General features: G+C 51.0%; 1 protein-coding gene across 1 annotated transcript in view; it reads right to left on the bottom strand.

Moving 5' to 3' along the window:
* The window catches only part of LOC121019514 (uncharacterized), a 147,847-nt gene that overhangs the window by 48,363 nt on the left and 75,262 nt on the right, over positions 1 to 24,222 (bottom strand). The window contains exons 38-48 of the mRNA XM_040459030.1: positions 23,142 to 23,335; positions 12,091 to 12,399; positions 11,093 to 11,322; positions 10,857 to 11,018; positions 9,806 to 9,883; positions 8,535 to 8,894; positions 7,301 to 7,657; positions 5,794 to 6,147; positions 3,718 to 3,849; positions 1,119 to 1,268; positions 898 to 1,014 (exon numbers count right to left, since the gene is read on the bottom strand). Of these exons, the coding sequence (XP_040314964.1) occupies positions 898 to 1,014; positions 1,119 to 1,268; positions 3,718 to 3,849; positions 5,794 to 6,147; positions 7,301 to 7,657; positions 8,535 to 8,894; positions 9,806 to 9,883; positions 10,857 to 11,018; positions 11,093 to 11,322; positions 12,091 to 12,399; positions 23,142 to 23,335 (2,443 nt within the window). The remainder of the gene's footprint in view (positions 1 to 897; positions 1,015 to 1,118; positions 1,269 to 3,717; positions 3,850 to 5,793; positions 6,148 to 7,300; positions 7,658 to 8,534; positions 8,895 to 9,805; positions 9,884 to 10,856; positions 11,019 to 11,092; positions 11,323 to 12,090; positions 12,400 to 23,141; positions 23,336 to 24,222) is intronic.

Genomic DNA, 24,222 nt, shown 5'->3' with positions numbered 1-24,222 from the left:
GGTCTGTACAGGGAAGGCTGGAGAAAGGACATGTGCACAAAGACCCGGGGAAGCCAGAGGCGGGCAGGGGGCACGGAAGGGAAGGAGGACCTGCCAGTTTGAGTACAGGGCGCGGACAGCATGGCCTGAAGAAAGTCCGCGAGGGCAGCCATAGCGGGTGAGCCCAGAGAGGGGACAGGCCAGATCCTGGCACGAAGCTTTCTGGCGCCGGGCTGGTGTCTGACTTAGAAGGGCTCTAGGTGGAGACCCCGGGGGCCACGGTGGGAGCAGGGAGCCCAGCTCGGTGGCTAGAACCCAGGTGTGACCTGAGGGGGCCTGGAGCAGGTGACAAAGCTGGAGGTGGGGAGAAGGGGTCGGGCTCCGGGTATACTGAGGGGGATACGCCGGCAGTTCCCGCGAGAGATGCGTCTGGTGTGTGAGTGGCAGGGGATGAAGGGTGACGCCAAGGGTCTGACTGCCGCTGGAGGGACAAGGGGCCGCTGGCCGAGAGGGGCAAACGGGAGGGGCGGGTGGTGCCCGCCCGGCCGCCAAGTGGAACTACACATGCATGTGAATCCAGAGGAGGGAGAGAGACTCAGAGACAGCGCTCACATGAGACACCGGGCCAGCCCCACAACCCCCCCGCCCCAGGCAGTGCGAGTGGACACGGGTGACAAGGGGGTCAAGGACAAGCGCTGGGTCCCAGGGAGGCTTTGGAAAACGAGAACGTGTAATGGTCCCGGGGCTGCGGCTGGGCTAGGGCAGAGGGGGCTGTCCCCACTTCCCAGATGAGAAGACCGAGACTCAGAGGGAAGTCTGAGTCTATTCCACGCCCCTGCCCTCCACCACGCGTCCAAGGACATTTGCTGCATGAAGGAGGGCACACGGCTGTGGGTTTCCACGAGCACCGAGGCTTACCCGCAGGCCCAGCGTGTCCTCTACCCGCAGCGTCCGCAGCATGGGGACGTCGTGCTGGAGGGTGTACTCCAGGGAGATGCGCTCCGGCTGCCGAGTGAACGTCAGCTCCTCGGACACCTGTCGGCATGGATGGCTGTGAGCTGGGCCACCGCACCGGGCTGTCCCCACCCCCCCCCTTCCCGCCGCCGGCTCTCGGAGGCCCCGCCAGCAGAGCCCCACACCTGTCTGCCGTCCACTCCGACCCTCAGGGTGCCTCTGTAGCGGGGCCCCTGCCTCTCGGTGGCCAGCTGCAGCAGGACGTGGGCTGGGAGACCCGAGGGGCCGGGCTGGGGCAGGTCGTGCGTGAGCGAAACCTCCACCTCCCGCTGGTTCTGCAGCAGAGCAAGAGAAAGAGACTCGCCGCCTGGGAGGTGGCCAGACTCTCTCACGGGGGGGTGCGGGGGAACAAACCACTCTGACGTTACACCAAGCCTCTTGTGTCCCCCTCCCTGGTGGCCGGGGCACTGTAGAAAAAGTTGGGGGGATTTACACCAAAAGCAGTCTGTACATCTGGGATGCCTGACATAAAGTGGCAAGGAAAAAAAAAAATCCCGGGGCGAGGGGTGGACCCGGGAGAGGAACCTGAGAAAGGGCTTCCACGAGGCACAGGGAAGGACCCGCAGGATGTTTGGGGAGGACACGCCTTGCAGGCTGGGATGCGGCAGAAAGAAAAAACATCAGGGGCCCGAAGGAAAACTCCCGAGACATCCAGAATGGTGCTCACTGGAGGACCGGCGAGGGAGCTGCTCACATGGGCGAGCGCGCACAACGTGCCCGGGCTGAGGACAGCACGGACTTTTAAGTTAAGGAGCGGTTAGCGGCTCTCCCCGGGAGCTCTGGGAAGGCCAGCTGGTTCGCACTGCAACCCAACAGCTGATTTTACCTGCACACAGCCCGCGGTCCGCCAATTCCACCCCGTGCGTGCTCACCAAAACACAAGCACGAGTGTGCGTGAAGCAGCACTACTCGTAAGAGGCTAAAATTGGACACTCGCGTCCGTAAGGATGGAAAGCAGGGTCTTGAAAGGACACTTGCACATCCACATTCCCACTGGCAGATGCACATTAGCCAAAGGGTGGGACCAAACCGAGGGTCAGCTGACGGATGAAGGACAGACAAAATGTGGTCTATGCACACCATGGGGTAATTACGTAGCCTTAGAAAGGAAGGAAATTCTTTTTTTTCTTTTTTAAGCTTATTTATTTATTTTGAGAGAGAGAGAAAGCAAGCAGGGGAGAGAGAGAGATTGACAGAGAGGAGAGAGAGAGAGAATTCCACGCAGGCTCCGCATTGAGAGTGCAGAGCCTGACACGGGGCTCAATCTCAAGAAGTGTAAGATCACGACCTGAGCCGAGATCAGGAGTCGGACGCTTATCGGACTGAGCCACCCAGGCACCCAACAGAGAAGGGCATTCTGTCACCTGCAATACCATGGATCAACCCTGAGAACATGATGCTCAGTGAAAAGAGCCGGTCACAAAGAGACGTACTGTATGATTCCACCTAGACGAGGTAGGTGGGGTCCTCAGAGACAGAAAGTATGTTGCCAGGGGCTGGCAGGGGAGTTCGTGTGTAATAGAGACAGGTTGGCAACAGTGTGAGCGTTTTGAAAATCACTGAAATGTGTACTTAAAAATGGTTAAGAAGGTAAATTAAAAAAAATTTTTTAATGTTTATTCACTTATTTTTGAGAGTGTGTGAGCGTGGGGAAGGGACAGAGAGAAACACGGAACCTGAAACAGGCTCCAGGCTCTGAGCTGTCGGCATACAGCCCAACGTGGGGCTCGAACCCACAAACTGTGAGCTCATGACTTAAGCTGAAGTCAGATGCCCAAGTCACTGAGCCACCCAAGTGCCCCAAGATGGTACATTTTATGTAAATGTTACCACAATAAAAAAACTTTAAGACAAAATAAAAATAAGGACATGATTGATGGATACGATGGGCAGTCAAAAGAGGACACCACCCAAAAGCTAATCAGTAGGACGGACGGATGAATCGTGATTTGTGTGCACCAGGGAGTACTACTGAGCAGTGAAAAAGGAAAAAATCAACAAGTGCAGCATGGGCGAATCCCACAAGCTTAACGATGAACCAAAGGGGGCGGACGTGAAGAGGAACATGTGTGTGCTCCCGCGGATGTGACATTCAAGAACTCATGTTTGTGGGGACTCTTGGTGGCGGGTAAGAGGAATGGGGCCCAAGACGGCTTCTGGGCTCTACTCACATTCTGTGCTTCGAGGTGGGTGGTGGCTGGTTTGTGAAAATTTCACCAAGCTGAGCATTTTCATCTCTGTGCTTTCCTACAGTCCTTATGTTGTACTTCAAGAAAACTTGTGAAAAACTTATTTATTAATTTGAGAGAGAGAGGAAGTGAGAGAGTGTGTGAGCAGGGGAGGGGCAGAGAGAGAGAGAGAGAGAGAGAGAGAGAGAGAGAGAGAGAGAGAATCCCAAGCAGGCTCTGCACTATCAGCACAGAGCCCGATGCGGGGCTTGAACTCATGAACCGTGAGATCACGACCTGAACCACAATGAAGAGTCAAGCCACTTCACCGACTGAGCCACCCAGATGCCCCAAAACTCTTTTTTAAAGCAAACAAGCAAGAGAAAAGTGGGGGGCCACGAGGCCAGGGGAACTGAAGGCTTTCCTCCAATTATGGGTCCTGATGCTCTCATCCCCTGGGGCCTCTCTGGAGCTAGGAGGGTGGCCGGTGCTTCTCCTCGGGCCCCAGGACCCCTTCCCAGGCTGCCCCAGGCACCCGCTATCCCCGTGCCCTCACCTCGGCAGTCTTGAAGATGAGCAGCCCCCGCAAAGTGCTGTTGTCCACTGCGACCAGTGCTCGGGCGTCCACAGCTACAGAGCTCACTTCGACGTAGCCGGAGCTGTTGACTTGGCCCAGGACCCCCAAGGCCTGGAGGGGTTTAAAGAGACACAGAAGCAGGGCTCTTCACCAAGACACGGCTCAAAGCAGGCATCGGGAGTCCTAATGCCTCTCCCACGAACCGGCTGCAAAATGGGGTGGGAACGCCTTCCTAGGAGAGGGTTTGTGACTTTGATCAAGTTCTCAAAGGTCCTATGTCTGCAGACACATCTCAAAGGTCCCAGGTCTGTAGCTCTCGGCCATCTGATGAACTCCTCTCTTGGGCCTCCCTCCTCCCCAAACCACCGGGGATCCTATTTTTTTTGCAGGAACGGAACCAAGTCTTACAAGTCAAACTGCCCAAGAGTCTGGCAACCGCAGGAGCTGGAGAACTGACTTTTCAGCAGCTCTCCCCCTCTTCCCCTTGCCATCCTCCCACGTGGACCCAAACATCCGCTCCTGACAGAGGAACCTTCCAGAAAACTGGCTGCAAGCAGGAACACAGAGTGTTTCTGGGCTCCTCACCTTAGCGCACGACAGAAAAAGACACCGCCATTCCCCGGGCCTGCACTGGGCCCCAGGCAGGGCTGGGCAGCCAATGTCTGCTTTTTATCTGATCCTGAGAGCAGGGGTCTTTAACCCCATTTTGATAAAACTGAGGCTCAGAGAGGAGCCATGATTTGCTCAAGGCCACCCAGAGACAAGGGAACAGAGCCACGATTCAGTCTGGTGCTTCCTGACGTCAAAGGTGGCCTCCCCAGCATGGGCCCTGTCATGCCCCGGCCAGACAGGCATTGGGCCCTGTCAACCCCTCCCTTCTCTTGGGAAGGTCTTCCTCCCAGGCCCCAGGGACCCCTTCTCCCTTGGGTTTCTCCTCCCCCCTGGCTTGTTTGCGGCACCCGTGGCTGCTTCTTATGCTACGGCTCCTTCTACACCCTCCCCATGGCCACCTGAGTCAGTCTCGTGGCCTTCAGTGGGACCACCGAGAGCCACGGACCTCCAGTCCGGACCACAGCCAACCTCCTGACTCCAAGAGCTGTGCCCAACATCTTCACTTGGGTGTCCAACAGCTCCATCAAATTCAATACGTCCAAGATGTGACTGTCAGGGACTCCTCCCACTGTGCTCCCCATCATAGGAAACAGTAGCCCCAGAGCTCTTGTCACACAGGACACAAGCACAGGAGGCACCCTGCTCCCCGGCCCCCTCTCTCACACACGGAGACCCCCACCCAGTCCTCTCACAGCCTCTACAAAGGATCCTGAATCTGAGCGTACTTTTTATAAAACAGGAGTCAGCACACTATGTGGCCCATGGGCCATATCTAGCCCACAACTTGCTACTGTAAATAAAGCTTTATTGGAATACAGCGCCCGCTTGTATATATATGTTCTATGGTGTTTTGTGTGACAACCACAAGGCTGAGTGGTTGCTACAGAGGCTGCACAGCCAGCAAAGCTGAAGGTATTTACTGTCTGGACTTTCAGAGAAATGGTTTGCTGACCCTGGTCCTAGCAAATGCCCTTTCCCCTCTGGTTCTGCCTCAGGGCCTTTGCACTGGCCATGCCTAGAACACTCATTCCCCAGATATCCACATGGCTCCTCCCTCTTCTCCTTTAAGTCTGTGCTCAAAAGTCATCTGGTCTTCAGGGCCGACCTTGACCAAACTGCAGTATGTGTCCTGTCGTCCTCCACTCCCCCGTTGCCACTTTCTGCCTCTCTGTAGCCCTTATCACTAAGTAATATACTCTGTAATTCGCTCGTTTAGGCTGGGGACTGCCTGTCTCCCCAGGTAGGCATTTACCTCTTCTGGGTGCGTGGCCACATTTCCAGGGCACAGAGTGGGCTCGACAAGTATGTGATGAGTCCCTCCCCCTGGGATTCATTTCCTCTCCCTTGTTTCGCACGCAGGGGGGACGGGGAGGGGGGAGGCAGCCCCTGCCCCACCCCACGTGACCCTGAGGTCCACTCCTCCCACGCCGCAGCGCCACCTACCTGCAGGGCCTCGCAGGAGCTCTGGGCCAGCACCCGCCACTGCAGCCTGGGGCCCAGGTGCAGCTCCCCACTGCCCTGCAGCTCACAGGCCCCCGCCCGCAGCCGCAGATCCAGCCGGCGCCCGGACTCCCACCCAAGCTGGGTGGTCAGCAGGGCCTCTGGGGGGACAGCCCGCAGCGCAGGCAGCGTGTGACTCAGCTTCACTCGGAGCGTGGCCTCAGACCGGTGCAAGGCGGCCGCCAAGGTCAGGGAGGCAGTGCGGCCGGCCGACACAAGGGACCCCGATACGTCTGCTTCCCCATCTGCAGCGCGCAGAGAGCCGCTGAGCTGTGTCCGGGCTGGGAGGCCCAGGCCCTGCCAGACCAGAGGGGGTCAGAGGGAGGTCCCATGTCAGGGGGGGAATCTGACCAACCCGTGCTTCCCGCGTCCCCCTTTCCAGCAACAGCAAAATCACAACAGACAAGTATCCCCTGGAGAAACAGTACACAACTAGCCTGCTGCTACGTGCTCCCCAAGGACAGCCTCTTTTCATCTATTCCCAGCCCTGAGTTGGGTGGTCACTATCCCCAAATGACAGACGGGGAAAGTGAGGCTCGGAGGCGGAGCACACGCCCGGGATCATACAGCTGGTACGTAACAGCACTGAGGTTTGCATGCGGTCTGTCTTTAGGCCGGTCTAATAGGATAGTCACTAGCCGCATGGGGCTGCTTCCATTCAAATTAATATGAAGTAAAAGGAGAAATTTAGTTTCTCGGTCATACTGGTGAGCACAGTTGAAGTGCTCAGGGCCTGCAGCGAGTGGCTACTGTTCTGGAAACGAAGGACAGAACTCGTTCATCATCCCAGAGTTCAAGGGCTGGGCCTGCTGGTTCCCATGATGCTTCAACCTCTCCGTCGTGGGCAACTCAATTAATAGAGACAGAGCATAGACAGACAGGGATGCTGAGAGGACTGGACCCCATCCCTACGCCCAGGAAGCTCCATCGGGAGGTAAGAGACACGGAGACAGGCAGAGGGGCCTGCCCCCCGCAGACAAGGACGCCAGTCCTGACTCAGCGTCTCCCTTTCCGGAGAGTCGGGCTCCCCTCCCCCAAATATCATAGGACCATTCTCACATCATCTCCTGGCCCAGAGAATGCCCAGCCGGTGGCCTCTAACAGGTTATGAAACCAAGATGTGCCTGTCCCCACTGTTAGCTAAGGGGAGTGCCCCCCCCATTTCCTTCCTGCACTCAGAATTTCACTAAAAAAGACAAATTGATCAATTCCAAGTCGGTGGCCCTTCTGTCGCACAGCGCTGAGTCCCCCCCACCCTGTGCCTTGATCTCCCCATCTGCCGGGGGGGAAGGTGAGATTAAAGAGGAACCAAGGGTCAGAGAGAGCATCTGGGAAATAGTGGCTGGGGTCTTGGGAGGCGCCCGGGGCATGAAGACAGCCAGGCTCACGCCTCACGCCGGCAGGGGGTCTGGAGGTCCCTCCAGTCACCTCGTGGGCCCGCCATACGCACCTCCAGCAACGGGCAGCCCGGCTCCGCAGCCAGTGTCCACGTGCTCTGGTTCTCCACGTGCTGCTCCAGCGAGCCCTGCAGCTGGCACGGCCCCAGCTGGAGGGCCAGGGAGCTGCGGGCAGGGGGCCGGGGCTGGGCGGCCAGGCTGATGGCGCTGCTGGGTGGCAGACCCAGGCGGCCCAGCAGGGGCAGGGAGTGGGCCAGGCGCCCGACGACCAAGGTCTGGGGCCCGCAGGTGAGGGCCAGCAGCAGGTGGGCGTCTCCAGGGTCACTTTGCAGGCTTGAGGCCAGATTGACCTCACAAGGGCTCCAGCTCAGGCTGCCCTCGGCGTGCAGGGCCTGTGGGAGGCCTGTTGCCTGGAAATATGGGGAAGTGGCTGGACTTAAGGGCAGCTTCAGAAGCCCAGATTGGGGAGCTGACGATGGGCCTGGGTGGGAAAGGGCAGCGTTGACCCTACGGCCTCAAGTCCACCAGCACCTCCCCCTGCCAAGTGACCGATACCCTGTGTACCCCATCAACGGACATGGGCTTGAGTTCCGGCTCCACCAATGGCTCCATCTTTCCGAACTTGGAACCTCGGTTTACCCATCTCTGAATGTAAATGAGTTAATACTTGTGAGTTGCTGGCCAGAGCCAGGTGCCCGGAAAGCCTGGCTATTGGAAATTCAGCATCAGCATCAGTGATCGCTGGCTGGAGGGCAGAGGGCCTCAGTAACGAGTTCCACTGGGGCAGACAACATGCCCCACACGGGGGCACCGACCCAAGATGGGAACGAGAGGGGAGTAACTGGGCTCATTCTTCTCTGGGCCCCAGAGCCTGGGACTAGGGATACAAGCGGCCCTTCCTGGTGGGGGTGAGGATTTAAGGAGCACTCAGCACACAATGCTCAATAAACTTCGTCTGTTATTTCTTAATATTCTTATGATTACTCCCAGACCCTTAAGCCTAGGGGTAGGATAAGTGAGCTCATGAGAAAAGAATCAACTCCAGCCCCAGAAAGAAAGGCAATCAGTAGGGCCCTTTGTGAAAGGGGAGACAGTTCATTTTGGGCCCCATTTTTTGGCTCAAACCTTTGTAGTCCATGAAACCCCAAAGGCAGAGGACAATGGCAAAAAGACGGAAATTTCTTAGGCTGAGGGCAGAGCCGGGCATACAGTAAGCAGCTAATAATTTATGGAGGGAGGTGGGAGCCCCGCCAGGGCCCCGCACTGACAGGTGGAGAGGTGGCTTACCTCCAGCAAGGAGCAGCGATTCACCAGTGACAGGGTCCAGTTGGTGTGTGTGGTGTTGGCCTCGGGGCTGATGTCCCCACGGGCAGTCAGGGTGCACTGGCCCAGGGCCACCGCCAGCCCGGCCCCGGTGGGATCGTCTCCCACCACGGACACTTGGATGTGGTTGTCGGGGGCAACCCCCAGAGCCTCAAGTGGAGGCCATGCGTGCTGGAGGCCGGTGTCCAGATGGATATGGCGGTGGCCGCAGGCTGTGTGGACGTGGGCCAGGGCGAAGGTGTCCCCAGAAGATATCTGAGCCACCAGACTGGCCGTGTGGGTGTGGACCAGGAGGGAGCCGTTCAAAGACAACACAGCCAGATCCTACCCCCAAGAAAGGCAAGGAGAGACCCAGCAGGTGTCCCTACAATACCCCACCAAGCGGTGGTTCACCCTCTGCCTGGCCTGGGGGATCAAGGGAACCCCCATCCCCTGGGCCACCCCCATCCCCAGCTAACAGGCTCTACTCCTGCAAAGTGCTTCTCTCTAACAGCTGCAAATGGCCACCCGTGGAGTCAAGTTTGGCCTCTAAGAGCATTTTAGGGTCCCCCTCCCTGATGTCCCCCTCCCCATGACACAGAGTAGGGAAGGCAGCCCATCTGTCCAGCCTGTTCAGACCCCTTCAGTCCTCACCCCTTATTCCCTTAGTTAACCCTCTCGCCATCCAGGCCGCTGTGTGACCTTGGCAAAGTGACCAGCTCCTGTGGGATATGCCAGCACGCAGCCAGGCCGTGGTGGCGGGCCTTGGGAGCAGAAACACCTCTGTCCTCCTCCCCCAGACAGTCCTTGGGGCTACACACCCACCCCTCCCCTGCCAGCAGGCACGGAGCTCAGCCAGGCCAGGCTACCAGCTGCCCACTCAGGGGCCCACAGGGCAGCACTGACCAGGTCTGCAGGCAGCCCCCTGGTTGCATCCAGTTCACCCTGGGTCCAGGAACCATAGGGCCCTGTGGCTCAGGACTCCCTGCCACAATGTGCCTGCGACGGAGAGGACCCACCGTCCACCCGTGCCCCAGCCCAGGAGAGCTTGGAGCCACCTAAGCTGGGCTGTGCCCCAGTCCAGCTGTGCATTGTGGGGGACACGGAGGGCTCAGAGGAGGGGACCATGTGGGTCAGCCTGGCAGTGGCCACAGGCCCCTGGGCCATGCTGTGGCCAGTGCTCAGGCTGTGCCAGCCCCCCGGATGCAGACCACCCTCTGCCACGACTACCCGGCAAACAACAGAGACCCAGGTACCTCCAGAGGCTGCTGGGCGAAGTCCCCCCAGCAGAGCCCTGACAGCTGGGCAGACGAGGCGTCTCCACTACAGTTGACCTGCAGAGACCAGGAGGGTCGGGAGGGGAGCACGCCGACGGCTGCTGCCCGGAAGATGGCAACGGGAGTCGTCTTTACCCAACCCGGGCCCCAGATGGAGCACAGAGATCCAGCCCAACCCCATCGCCCTTCATGGAAGCCTCTCTGGGAAAATAACCCCGATAGAGAGGTTTGTGCAGAAACCCGGCCCTACCCCACAGCATCATCATTAAACCAAAGGAACCAGAGCTCAGGTCCTCACACGGCCTCCATGTGCCAGGTTCTACCTGGTTCCTCATCTGATCCTCAAGAAAACCACAAGAGGTGGGAATGGTCAGCAGTCCCACTGTGCAGATTAGGACACTGAGACACAGAGAGTAAGCAAGTTGCCCCAAGTCACACAAAGGGGAGGTGAGGAAACGGTGTGGCTTTAGCCACTCACCCTGATCCCCGGCCCCACCTCCCGCACACTGTGGATGGTTTAGCCACCCCTGTGCCGCCACAGACAAGGCTTCCTGCTTCTCATCTTTGAGAATAACGCAGAGGTGAGCTACGTTTGCTGCCCCTTCTTCAGTGTTCAAGGTCTTTCCTGGAGCGGCAGGTGCGAGCCCAAAAGACTCGCTGGTGGCCAGGATGTGGGCGGTCTGAACTTTACTAGAGGGGACCAGAGTGCCTCCAAAGTGGCTCCCTCTTGGGGCACTTCCAATTACGGTGGGGGCGCAGGGGAGCCAACAGGACCACAGGACAGGTGGAGGAGAGGACGGGTGGACAGGAGAGGAAGAGTTCAACACAGGGTGTGGAGGACGGAAAGGAGAATGCGGAGTTGCTGGGAGGGAAGATGGGGGGGGGGGCAAGAGGAGGGGCCAAGGTGGCAGGGGCGGGGCAGCGGGGCGGGATCCGGGGAGGGGCCCGGCAGGTGGCAGGAGTCCCGCTGGTGACCTAAGAAGTGGGTGAGGAGAGGCGGCTGGGATACGCCCTCCGGCTGGTCGCTCACCTGGAGCCACGCGGGCACGGTGCCCAGGAGCGCCGAGAGGCCATGGTGCAGCTCGAGGGCCAGGCCCCCATGGCCAGGCTGTCGCCTCGCCTCCAGGGCCACGTGGAGCTGCTCACCGTCCACACTTGCCGTCAGCCCAGCCGCCACACGGTGTCCCGCGCTCTGGGCAGAAGCGAAGCCGTGTGTGTCCCTGGGACCCGCTACCCCGGGGCCCCCGCGCCCAGCCCCCCACCCACCTGGAAGTGTCCGCGGCCGTCCACGGAGAACGGGAGGCCCCAGCGCCTGAGGCTGGGCACCGTGTGGGCCAGGCTGGCGCGGAGCAGGTGACCCGGGGCGCCGGGGGCCAGGCCGTCCAGGCCAAGCGCTGCGTCCAGCTGAGCCTGCGCGCTCCGTGCCATAAAGCTCGTGGAGAGGTTGGAAGCCACGTGGGTGTGTGACAGGAGCATTTCCGCCTCCGAGGGGAGTCCTGGAGGTGGAAGGAGCCACAGAGATGACTGAGCCCAGTCTACACTCCCCAGGAGCCCGAAGTGGGTAAGGGAGTGGGCTGCCGTCGGCCCAGCTTCTGTCTGCAGCGTCCCCAGGCCCTGGGGCAACCTCGGGCCTCTCAGGTCCCACTTCCCCCAATATACCAAGTGGAACCATATGAAAGTGTCAACATTCAACACTTTCTGATCCATACAAGTGGTGATTTCACTAAGGACCACCTCCGCCACACTCAGCAAGTGACAGGCCTGGTGTCCCCTTCAGGGACAGGGACTGGCCCTCAGAAAGCAGGAGGAGAACAGAGGGGGTCTGATCTCGCATTCTCCCCTAGCTGCCACACTCTGAGCCCCTCCAGGCCTTACTCAAGTGTCCCCAAGAAGCTAAAGCTGGGGGTGTCCTATTTCCTAACTGTGGTACAGGAGCACATCCTTGAGGCCCCGCTAGACCAGCTTTCAAGAGGGAGAAGCTGGAGGGGAGGGGGTGGGATGGGGAGTCCTGGGGGAGGGGCCACCGGATTGGGAAGGACGTCAATACTCAGTAGCAACAAATGTCCCTGCACTGTGTGTTCTGGGTGAATAACACACAGCCCAAGGAAGACAGCAGCATTGGGAGAAGCTGGCAGGGGGAAGAAATACAGCTGGAAGGTGGATGTGGGGACTAGAGGCTCCATTCTGTCTCCTACCCCTTGGCTTCAGGACCTGGAAGTCTCTGGGGAGGGAAGGAGGCATCTGGCCATGTCCACCCCTCCTACCTGCTTCACTCAGGGTGCTGATGTTGTGACTCAGGCTGCCTGAGAGCCGGCCATGCCCAGGGCCCCAGGTGCAGACCCCACCCAGAGCCAGGCTGGCTGCATTGGCACGGAGGTTGGCCTGGCCCCCCAGGCTCCCCGTCTGGGCCTGCAGCCGCCCTCTCAGCCAGAGCTCTCTTGGCAAGGCGCGGGTGCCGTTCTGGGCGAGGATGCAGGTGACGCTGTGCATGCTGGTGCTGTTCCCTGCGTTCTCATGCTTGCTCCGCAGGAGGAAACCCAGCACAGCTGAGTCAGCAGTGACCCTGATGGTACCTGCAGAGCATGGCAGAGAAGTTGTACAGAGCAGGGGACTGGGCTGCTCTGGGCAGGAGGGAAGAGAATCCGGGGGTAGGACAAGTTCCTAGATCCATGATGTAATTCTAACTCTTGCCACGGGGGAACACCTGGGAAACAGACCAAATTAAAACAGCTCCCTCCCAGGAGGCTCTGAGGACCAAGCAAGCTACGAGCTAATTCACAAACAAAAGGGCTTTGGCAAAAACAAACAAAAACAAACAGGGACGTCAGTTAGTACCAGGGCTCAATTCCTGTTCTACAGAACCACAGACCACAGTGAAAGAACAGCCCCATTCTAGAGACAACAAAACTGAGATCCAGCAAGGCTTGAGGGACCCAACCTTGAATTCCAGTGATAGAAAAACTGCTCAGAGATCTCTTCCATCCAGAGAAGACTCCACACCTTTGGGCCAGTCCGTGCCCATATATAACTCACACAAGAGGGGAATCTTGCTGTTATCAGAACCATTTACATCTACTGCCCCCACCCGGTTTCATGGTCCAAATGCCCATAACACCTCCCCTCCTGTCATTCAAAGTTGGACTCACACGTTACCACCTCCAGGAAGGAGGCCCTTCTTCACCCCTGGGCTGGTTTAAACACCCCTGTTCTGTGCTTCCAGACAAAGAGCTCACGCAAATCTCAATCAGATGACAGAGTACACAACATTTTCCACACAGACAGAACTTTCTGACATAAACTGCCAATTATGCTCATAAATTCCTTATGTTGTAGGGTCCTATGTTACCATATCCTACAGGGTATTAACCAGTTAATCATGGATAACCAGAGTAAAACTTTGCTAGATTATGATGAAGCTATAATGAAATATTGTTGATGAGACAGGAATGGACCCCCACACAGAGTGGATTGATTTTCAACAAAGGTACAAAGCTAATTCAACAGAGAAAGGATGATCTTTTTATTTTTTTATTTATTCTTTAGAGAGAGAGAGAGAGAGAGAGAGAGAGAGAGGGCATGCATGAGTGGAGGAGGGATAGAGGGAAAGAAAGAATACCAGGCAGGCTCCACGCCTGGCACAGAGCCTGATGTGGGGCTCGACCTCACGATCCCAGGATCATGACCTGAGGCAAAATCAAGCATTGGAAGCTCAATCGACTGAGCCACCCAGGCACCCCAGGATGGTCTTTTTAATAAATGTGAAATGACTGAAAATCCACAAGTAAAAAACTTCCTCAACCCTTACCTGATCATGTACACAAATTAATTCAAAATTAACCACAAACCTGAATTTAAACACTAAAACCATAAAGCTTCTAAGAACAAATAAAAATGATGTGGCCTCAGGTTTAGTAAATAAAGATTTTGTACACAACCGCAAAAGCATTATCCATAAAAGAAAAAAAAATAATCAACTGGAATTGATCAAAATTCAAAACTTGTGCTCTTTAAAAGACAAGAATTAATGAATCAAAGAATGAAAAGGCAAGCCACAGACTGGGAGAAGTTATTTTCAAAACAATCATCTTACACAGGACTTGTGTAAATAATTCCCAAATTCAATTTGGGAATTCAAGAAAACAACTCAATTTCAAAAACAAATTTTTAAATATTTTTTTTTTAATTTTTTTTTTCAACGTTTATTTATTTTTGGAACAGAGAGAGACAGAGCATGAACGGGGGAGGGGCAGAGAGAGAGGGAGACACAGAATCAGAAACAGGCTCCAGTCTCCGAGCCATCAGCCCAGAGCCTGACGCAGGGCTCGAACTCACGGACCGCAAGATAGTGACCTGGCTGAAGTCGGACGCTTAACCGACTGCGCCACCCAGGCGCCCCTAATATTTATTTTTAAGAGACAGACAGATTAGGTGGGGAAGGCGCAGAAAGAGAGAGAGAGGGAGATACAGAATTCAAAGCAGGCTCCAGGCTCTGAGCTGTCAGCACAGTGGGGCTTGAACCCACCAGTTGTGAGATCATGACCTGAGCCAAAGTCAGACACTTAAGTGACTTAGCCACCCAGGCGCCCCAACAACTCAATGTTTTAAATGGACCAAAGGTTTAAAAAGACACTTCGCTTACAAAAATTCGTAAGTAGTGCATAAACCTATGAAAAGATATTCAACAAAATCAGTACTTAGGAAAATGCAAATGCAAATTTATTTATTTATTTATCTATCTATCTATCTATCTGTCTATCTATCTATCAATTTGAGGGAGAAAGAGAGAGAACGTGTGTGGGCATAAGCAGGGGAGAGGGGTGGAGAAAGAGAGTAAAAAAGTCCCAAGCAGGCTCCACGCTCAGTGCAGAGCCCAACACAGGGCTCAATCCCACGACCCTGGGATTAAGACCTGAGCTGGGATCAAGAGTCAGATGCTCAACCGAGCTACCCAGATTCCCCCAGAAAATGCCAATTTCAACCACTATGAGATTCCATCACCAATCAACACTGAAAACCCCCAAACCAAAAATGTGCGACACCAACTGCAAAAGCAAGGACACAGAGCAGCTAGGACCGTCACAGCGCTGGCGGGAATGTGAAATGGCACACCCACGCTGGAAGCAGTCCGGTGTTTTCCTCCAGAGTTCGACACGTACTTGCCTTACAATCCAGCAAGCCCACTCAAGACAAATGAAACCACATGGTCCCTCAAAAACCTGTAGGCCAATGATTATAGTGGCTTTATTCATAATTGGAAAATCCAAAAAAAAAACACTGGACAATACCGAAACCAATCCAAATGCCCTTCGACCGTGAATAGATAATCTGCTGGATATCAGCACCACGGAATACTACTCGGCAAAGAAAAGGAATAAACTGCTGATAATGTGCAACAACTTGGATGAATCTCGACCACATCATGTTGGGTGGAAGACGCCATACTCAAAAGTTAACATACTGTTTCAATTCATGTCACATTATACAAAAGCCAAGGCTATAAGGGACAGACGGCAGCTCAGGGGTTGCCGGGGTGGGGGTGGGGGGATGGTTAGGGAAGAGGCTGACCACAGTGGACCTTTGAGGGGAGATGTTAACTGTTCTGTACCCAGACTGTGTTGGTAGGTACATAACTTTGTGAGCTTATCAACACGTAAAAGGTTTTCCCCTATATGTAAATTACACTCCAAGAAATTATCCATCAATAGTTGCCTTCAAAAATGAAGTAACACGTGTTACATGTTAAGGGATGGAGAGATCATCGGTGTAACTCAAAGTAAACTCAACGCAAGTAGTTCTCTGGGACATGTTTTATTTGATTGTGTTTAAAAAAATTTTTTTTTAATTTTATGTTTATTTTTGAGACAGAGAGACAGAGACAGAGATAGACTGTGAGCAGGGGAGGGGCACAGAGATAGGGAGACACAGATCCAAAGCAGGCTCCAGGCTCTGAGCTATCAGCACAGAGCCCGACGCAGGGATCAAACTCATCAACCGCGAGATCATGACCTGAGCCAGAGTCGGACGCTTAACCAACTGAGCCACCCAGGCGACCCGTGTGTTTAAAAATTGTTTCGACCTATGTCATTTTATTTTGAAATTTGGTTTGGGAACATTTAGCCAATTTGGGATTGGGGGGTCGGTGCTAATGTTACTACCAGACTAGAGAATGCACCCACGTCTTAGGGGTCAGGGCAGAATCTTCAGGTTCTGAAACACTGGGCCCTGGACAGATGTCCAGCTAGGGCGCTGTGGTCAAGGATGCTTGGGCAAAGGGTCCCTTTTTGTGTCATTCTGGCTTTGGGAACCTTGTTAATGTTTCACACGATCAAAAACCAAACACATAAAATCAATAAGGATAGGGGAAACCTAAAAATGGAATACAAACAGGAACCGGCAAACCCCACTGTATTTCAAACGATTAACAGAATCACACGGGGGTGGCAGGGGGATTAACCCTAACTAACATGGGAACAACGTGGTTGGATTTAGGCCTGCAATAACTACTTGGATGAACTCCAACCCCATTATGTTCAGGCCAAAGACAAAAAAAAAAAAAAAAAAAAAAAAAAAATTCTCATCAAATACTGAATTCTAGTTAATAGGGTTTCCTTTCACAGAGGTACAGGTTAGTGACTCTGAAACTACTTTCTGTGTATCGTAGGGCTGAGCAAATGAGTAATCCACGGTGGATGGTTACAGCCAGATTTCTTTCTGTTGGAGGAAGGATGAGAAGGGTGAAAAGGGAAAACCTGAGAATGAGCCTTTTGATGATAAATTGAAATTGGGGACATCAATGTGAATGAATGGTTTTTTTTTTTTTTTAATTTTTTTTTCAACGTTTATTTATTTTTGGGACAGAGACAGACAGAGCATGAACGGGCGAGGGGCAGAGAGAGAGGGAGACACAGAATCGGAAACAGGCTCCAGGCTCTGAGCCATCAGCCCAGAGCCTGACGCGGAGCTCGAACTCACGGACCGCGAGATCACGAGATCCCGCGAGATCGCGAGATCGTGACCCGGCTGAAGTCGGACGCCTAACCGACTGCGCCACCCAGGCGCCCCAATGTGAATGAATGGTTTTAAACTTATCTATCTGTAGAAAGATATAGAAATGTGTGCGTGTGTGCGTGTGTGTGTGTGTGCGTGTGCGTGTGCGCACACACGTCTATTTTCCAGGTCCATCCATTGAGAAAGTCTAGGACTGATAGTTCAGTAGGAATAAACACACCTAGCACCCAGCTCTTAGTTTCTACATATTATTTTGTATTAAAAGGAACCAAGGATTCTTGGAGAAATGGCTTATTTCATGTGAGGGAAAATGTAAAATGAGACAAACATCTTTTGGGTCATAAAGGAAGGGAGTGCTCAAAGAATATGGAAACACGTCAAAAAGACACACGATGGGGCACATGGGTGGCTCAGTCAGTTAACCGTCTGACTTCGGCTCAGGTCACGATCTCACGGTCCATGAGTTCAAGTTCTGTGTCAGGCTCTGTGCTGACAGCTGAGCCTGGAGCCCGCTTCAGATTCTGTGTTTCTCTCTCTCTCTGCCCCTCCCCCGCTCATGTTCTATCTCTCTCTCTCAAAAATATACATTAAAAAAAAAAAAAAAAGAAAAAAGATATATGATGGGGCACCAGGGTAGCACAGCTGGTTAAGAGTCCAATTTTTAAATTTGTTTTAATGTTTATTTATTTTTGAAACAGATAGAGACAGAGAGAGAAAGTGCAAGTGGGGGAGGGGTAGAGAGAAAGAAGGAAACACAGAATCTGAAGCAGGCTCCAGGCTCTGAATTGTCAGTACACAGCCTGATGTGGGGCTCGAACCCATGAACTGGGAGACCATGACCTGAGCTGAAGTGGGGTGCTCAACCGACTGAGCCACCCAGGCGCCCCAAGAGTTGACTCTTAATTTCAGCTCAGGTCATGATCTCACAGCTCATAAGATCAAACCGTGTAATGGGCTGTACGCTGACAGTGTGGAGCCTGCTTGAGATTCTGTCTCTCCCTCTCTCTACCCCCTCCCCTACTTGTGCCAATGCTCGCTCTCTCTCTCTCTCTCTCTCTCTCCCCCCCTCTCAAAATAAATAAATAAACATTTAAATAAAAGACAAATGAGTAGTATCATTTCTATTAACGGTGGGGAGCTTAACCGGACCAGCACTCCCAAGGTAACAATTGCAAACTCTGGGCAAAATGAAAAAACAGCAGTTATCTGAAAGTGACAGGAGAGTAGCCACAAATAGGCAGACCCTGGGTGGGACTTAACACTGGAGGGAATCACCAGCACTAAACGGGCTGTATGTTTTCACTCCAACACCATGAAGGTGGACAACATTTGAACAGCAATCTGCACTCTAAGTGATTAGGGAATCTGAGAACAGAGGTCCAACCGGCAACAACAAATGGCAAGTAAAGTGGGAAATTCTGGAGGAAGCCACCTAGGGGAAACCCTAAATTCTACCTGCAAACTTCCTATCTTTGCTGATCCCCTGAATTTCACAGGAGCAGAAAAGACTCCAAGCAGCCCAGCAAAAATAAGAGAACTGAACTGATTTCAGCTGCATCCCACCAGAGGGGAGACAGTTTGGGTTCTGAATCTACCCAACTTAACTGTCAGCTAAAATAAGAAAAAAGCAGGGGTGCCTGGGTGGCTCAGTCAGTTGAGGGTCCAACTTCAGCTCAGGGCATGATCTCGTGGTTCATGACTTCAAGCCCCACATGAGTTCTCAGCTATTGGCACAGAACCTGGAGCCTGCTTCAGACTCACTGTCTCCCTCTCTCTCTTTGCCTACCCCCACTCACTCTTTGTCTCTCTCTCAAAAATAAATAAACATTAAAAAAATAAAATAAATAAAATAAAATAAAATATAGTAAGAAAAAAAACAAAGCCCACAAACAAAAACACTCTTCAGAGAAATAAAAAAGAATTCATGTCTCTATATCATTGAAAATGTCCAGAATACAATCTCAAGTTGCTACACATACAAAGAAGCAGGACAAGGATTTTAGCAGACAAGGATTTTAGAACAGATCTTATAACTATGCTCAAGAATATAAAGAAAATTTTAAAAAGAATGTAAGGAAAATATTCTTGTATCAAATGAACTGATAGGAAATCTCAGCTATAAAATGGAAATTTTCTTTTTTAAATCCTGATGGTGACTCTAGAACAAAAAATGCAAAATATGAGATTAAAAAATGTATTGGAGCCTCTTACAATTTTTGTCATGTGGCGTTTGGAGAAGACAGAAGAAAAAGTCATTGAGCTGGAAGACAGATCAATAGACATCTGAAGAAAAAAAAAGGAAAAATGACTAAAAAAAAATCAGGAGAGCTTCAGAGACCTAGAAACAGTATCAAAAGTTCTAAAATATATCAATTGGAAATCCCAAGGAGGAAAGGAAAGAGAAAATGGGACAGGAAAAATCTCTGAAGAAATAATTTTCCAAATGTGAAGATTTCCTAGATGTGTTCAGAGATATGCATACAGGGGTGCTCAGCGGCCCTGGGTGGCTCAGTTGGCTGACCATCCAACTCTTGATCTCAGCTAAGGTCATTATCCCAGGGTCATTGAATCGAGCCCTGCGTCAGGTTCCACGCTTGAGTGTGGAGCCTGCTTAAGATTCTCTCTCTCTGCCCCTCTACCCCTCTCGCCCTTTCACGAGTGGGGAGGATCAGAGAAAGAGGGATAGAAAATCTCAAGCAGGCTCCAGAGTGTCGATGAAGAGCCTGATGTGGGGCTCGAACCCACAAACCACGAGATCATGACCTGAGCTGAAATCAAGAGTCAGACGCTTGACGGACTGAGCCACCTGGGTGCCCCCAAAGGTGGTTCTTTAAAATGACAGGAAATGATACCAGGAAAAGGTTTTGATCTTTAGGAAGGAAGGAAGAATGCTAAAAATGATGAACACGTGTGCAAATACAAAAGCCATTTTATTTCTCTTAACGCCTTTCAAGTCAACACGACTGAAGCAAAAATTATAATACTGTGTTGTCAATTTATAATGTATGTAGATCTAACAGAGAGGGCAACTATGGCAGAAAGGGTGGGGGGGGATCAAAGTCTAGGTTCTTAAAATTTACGTGACGTGCTCCAAAACAAATGCTAAGCAGAATGTTAAATAATATAAAGAAACAGAAGTTTAAAGGGCAGTAGATAAATTAAACCTGAGTTCTATTTTTTTTTAATTTTTCCAAAAGAAGGCAAGAAAAGAACAGAGGAACAATAAATATGAGAAAAAAGGAAACAAGTAGCAAAAGAGTAAACATAAATTCAACTATAGCTATAATCACATTAAACATCAACTGACTAACTAGTATAATTAAAAGGCAGAGATTGTCAAACTAGACATAAAAGCAAAATCCAGGGGTGCCTGGGTGGCTCAGGTGATTAAGCATCCAACTGATTTCAGCTCAGGTCATGATCTCAGGGTCATGAGACTGAGCCCTATGTCAGGCTCTGCACTGACTGTGGAGCCTGTTTAGATTCTCTCCCTCTGCCCCTCCTGTTTGTGCTCTCTCTTGCTCTCAAAAAAAAAAAAAAAAAAAAAAAAAAAAAAAAAAAAAAAAAAAAAAAAGCAAAATCCAACTATATGTGGCCTACAAGAAATTTACCTCAAATATAAGGAAACAGATACGTTTAAAGTAAAAAGGTGACAAAATACACACAACGTAAATGCTAATAAGAAAGAGTGGCTACCTTAATGGCAGACAAAACAGACTTCCAAAAAGAGAGTCAGATGAGAGAGAGAGACAGCATATGTCACAATAAATGGGTTGATTCGTCAAGAAAGGATAATAATCATAAATGCTCATGCACCTGATACCAGCATATCAACATGCATGAAGAAAAATGGGCAGAATCGAAGGAAGAAATAGAGAAATCCATCATCACAGCTGTAGACTTTAACACCCTCCTCTCATTAATGATACAGTAACAGGACAAAAAGAAAATCAGTGAGCGGCACCTGGGTGGCTCAGTGAGTAAAGCATACTACTTTGGCTGAGGTCATGATCTCATAGTTTGTGAGTTCAAGCCCGGCAATGGGCTCTGTGCTGACAGCTCTGAGCCTGGAGCCTGCTTCAGATTCTGTGTCCCCCTCTTTCTCTGCCCCTCCCTGCTCGTGCTCTGTCTCTCAAAAATAAATAAACCTTTAAAAATAATTTTAAAGAAAATCAGTAAGGCTATAGATCAGGAGAACACAACCAAGCATTTGACCTAACTGACCGTTGTAGAACATTACATCCGACAACAGCAGAATACAAATTCCTGTTCAGTGCATAAGGTATGTTACAAGACAGATTATATATTAGCTTGTAAAACAAGTCACAACAAATTTTAAAAGACTGACCCTTGGACCACAATGAAAAGAAATATTAAAAACCTACCTAGAAAATTTTCAAATATTTGGAAATTAAGCAACATACTTCTAAATAGTCCACGGGTCAAAAGAAGAAATCATAAGAGAAACATGAAAATATTTCAAAATGAATAATAATGAAAACACACAACACCAAAATTTGTGGCAAGCAGCTCACAGAATCCTGAGAGGTAAATATATAGTTTTATATACTTCCATTAGAAAAGAAAAGAATCTAAAAATCAATGGCTTGAAAGTCCACCTTAATAAAATAGAGCAAATCCGAATTGAGTGTAAGAAAAGAAAGGGCACAGACAAGAGCTGGAATCAATGAAATCAGAAGGAGACAACCAGAGAGAAAACAAAACCAAACACTGCTTGCGGAGATAAAAATTGACGTAATCCTAGCTAGACTGATAAAGGAGAAGAAAACAAGTAACAACTATCAGGAATGAAAGAAGGGACATACTATATATAGATGCTACGTATATTAAAAGGATAATAATAGGTACAATGCATAACTTTATGCCAATAAACTTGACAACTTAGTTGAGACGGACAAATCACCTGAGAAGTGTCACTTTCAAACTGACACAAGATGAAATAGAAAATCTCAATAGCTTTACATCTATCCATTTTCCAAAAAACTTTTCCACAAAGAAAATTCCAGATCATGGGTAGAGTCCATCAGACACTTAGAGGAGCATGAATACCAATCTTATACAAACTCTTCTGGATAATAAAAGGAGGAAATGCTCCCATGAGCTGTTTTATGAGCTCAGCACACAAAGGAAAAAAATAACAGCTTAACAGCGGAGAAACTTGGCAGATACCGTGTTCATCAAATGACCAAAGCTAATGCCACCAATACTGGGACACAGTGCAGTGTCTGGGTGGCACAGTGGGTTAAGCGTCCCGCTCTTGATTTCAGCCTCAGGTTGTGATCTCAGAATTCGTGAGTTTCAGTTCCACATCGGGCTCTGTGCTGACATTATGGAGCCTGCTTGGGATTCTCTCTCTCTCCTGCTCTCTCTGCCCTGCTCGCTCTTGCGCTCTCCCTCTCTCCCCCTCCCTCCCTAGGTAAATAAATAAATAAATGAATAACTTTAAAAAATTCTGGGACATACTGATATTAGGTACCTCCAGGTATGATGGCACATCACTACTGTAGCTTGCTTGAAGGTAGTCACGAGGAAGCATCAGATAAGCCCCAAAATGACTTCCCTATACCCTTCAAAAATGTAAATACCATGAAAGGGAAAGGAATACTCTATGTTTTCTGATTGTGATAGTTGCATTGTAGGAGGTAGGAGAGTATCTTTACGTGTAAGGAAAAAAAACACTGCACTATTTAGGAGTAAAGAATTGTCACATCTGCAACTTAGTCAAACACAGCTCAGGAATCAAGTGTATTCTTATACACAAATAAAAATGTCACAGACACACTTATATATGTGTGTATAGAGAGAGAGACAAAGAGGTAAAGAAGAATGATAAAGTAATTGTGGTAAATGTCAGTAATTGGTGAAGCTGGGTAAAGGGTGTAGGGCATTATTTGTGCTATTCTTGCCACTTTTCGGCAAGTCCAAAATTTTGTCAAAATTAAAAGTATTAGAAAAAAATATGCTTGGGGAACACTGCTCCCAACCCTTCCTCGTGGTTTTTTCTAATGTCCATTAGTACATAAAAGGCTGTGACAAGTCCTGCATAAGGAAACCTACTTGGCGTTTCGTTACAAGATTCACTTTGTCGACGAGGTGTTAATTTCTGACAAAGCGACGAGGTGTTAATTTCTGACAAAGGGGTGTTGTCAGTATGTGAGATGCTGAAATAGAGTATACGTGGGCTTCAAAACCTGTAGGATCTAATCTACCCTGTATGTAGTTCCACAGAAAGGGCTTTTCTCCAAGACCCCCACTGCCCCTGCCCCATGGCGTTCCCCAGGCTCACCCTCTCTGAATGTCTCCTTCTGCTTCAACACGCCCTTGAGGGTCAGGAGGTGGGGCACAGCTGGCCAGCCAGCCACCGTGTGCTGCGCTTGGCTCTGCAGGGTCAGGACCTGGCCTCCCCTCTGCTCCGCGGAAGCCTTGAGGACAAGCTGTGCTGTGCTCTGGTCCACCAGCACCTTGTACAACAGCCAAACCCTAGAAAGGAACGTGATGGGAATAAAGGCAGTACCTACACTGCGGGCAGACCGTGAAAGGAGGGTCCCTGCACCCCAGCGTCCAGACCCCCCAGAGGACTGCTTCTATCGGGCTCTCAGCCCATGGAGACGCAGTCTAACAGCGGCTAACATCATAGGCTTTGCAGTCAGCCAAACCTGGATCTGAATCTCAGTGCTGCTACTCACTAACTGTGGCCTTGGACAATGACAGCAACTCTCGGAGCCTCAGTTTCTTCTATTGCCAAGTGGAGGATAAAAAAGAACCACTGACATTGAGTGGATATTGCTGATATTTTCTCTATGCATCATATGATACTGAATGATGAGGAAATAAACAGCTTCAAGAAGCCTGGTGTTAAACTTCCTACAGAGCTGGCACAGGGGATGTGATCCCTACTGTCCACATAGGATGCTCTATTATAACACACCATGGGAGGCACCTCTCTTGGGGATCAACACCAGAAACAGGATCAGCCATCCTTTCCCTGGTGCAAACCACACAGTTTTGAGTGTGTGTGTTTCCCTATAGCCTTTGCAAGTAATGCCACCAGTTGGTTTCTCTTTTTGCATTGGCTACTAGGATGCTTAAAGACAAATCTTAAGCTGGGCTCCAACCAGTGTAGAAGATCTCGTGGCCTGCATTTTGTTTCCTAAAGCCACTTTGAGCACCTTCTTATTTTCTCCAGTTTTCTTTTCCTTTCATGCTAATTTCCTCATGTGTTTTGAAAAATCTAGGACAAAAGTTGGGAAACTATGGGCCTGTGGGCCAAAACCAGCCCACCACCTGTTTTGTAAATAAAGTTTTATTGGAACACAGCCGCACCCATTCATCCCCATATCAGCTAAGATACCTCTGGGCTACAAGAG

The sequence above is a fragment of the Herpailurus yagouaroundi genome, unplaced genomic scaffold, assembly GCF_014898765.1.
Source record: "Herpailurus yagouaroundi ecotype Mexico unplaced genomic scaffold, PumYag 222, whole genome shotgun sequence".
Taxonomy (NCBI): Eukaryota; Metazoa; Chordata; class Mammalia; order Carnivora; family Felidae; genus Herpailurus; species Herpailurus yagouaroundi.
Note: the sequence above shows the minus strand (reverse complement) of the source record. Positions and strands in the feature narration are given on the sequence as shown.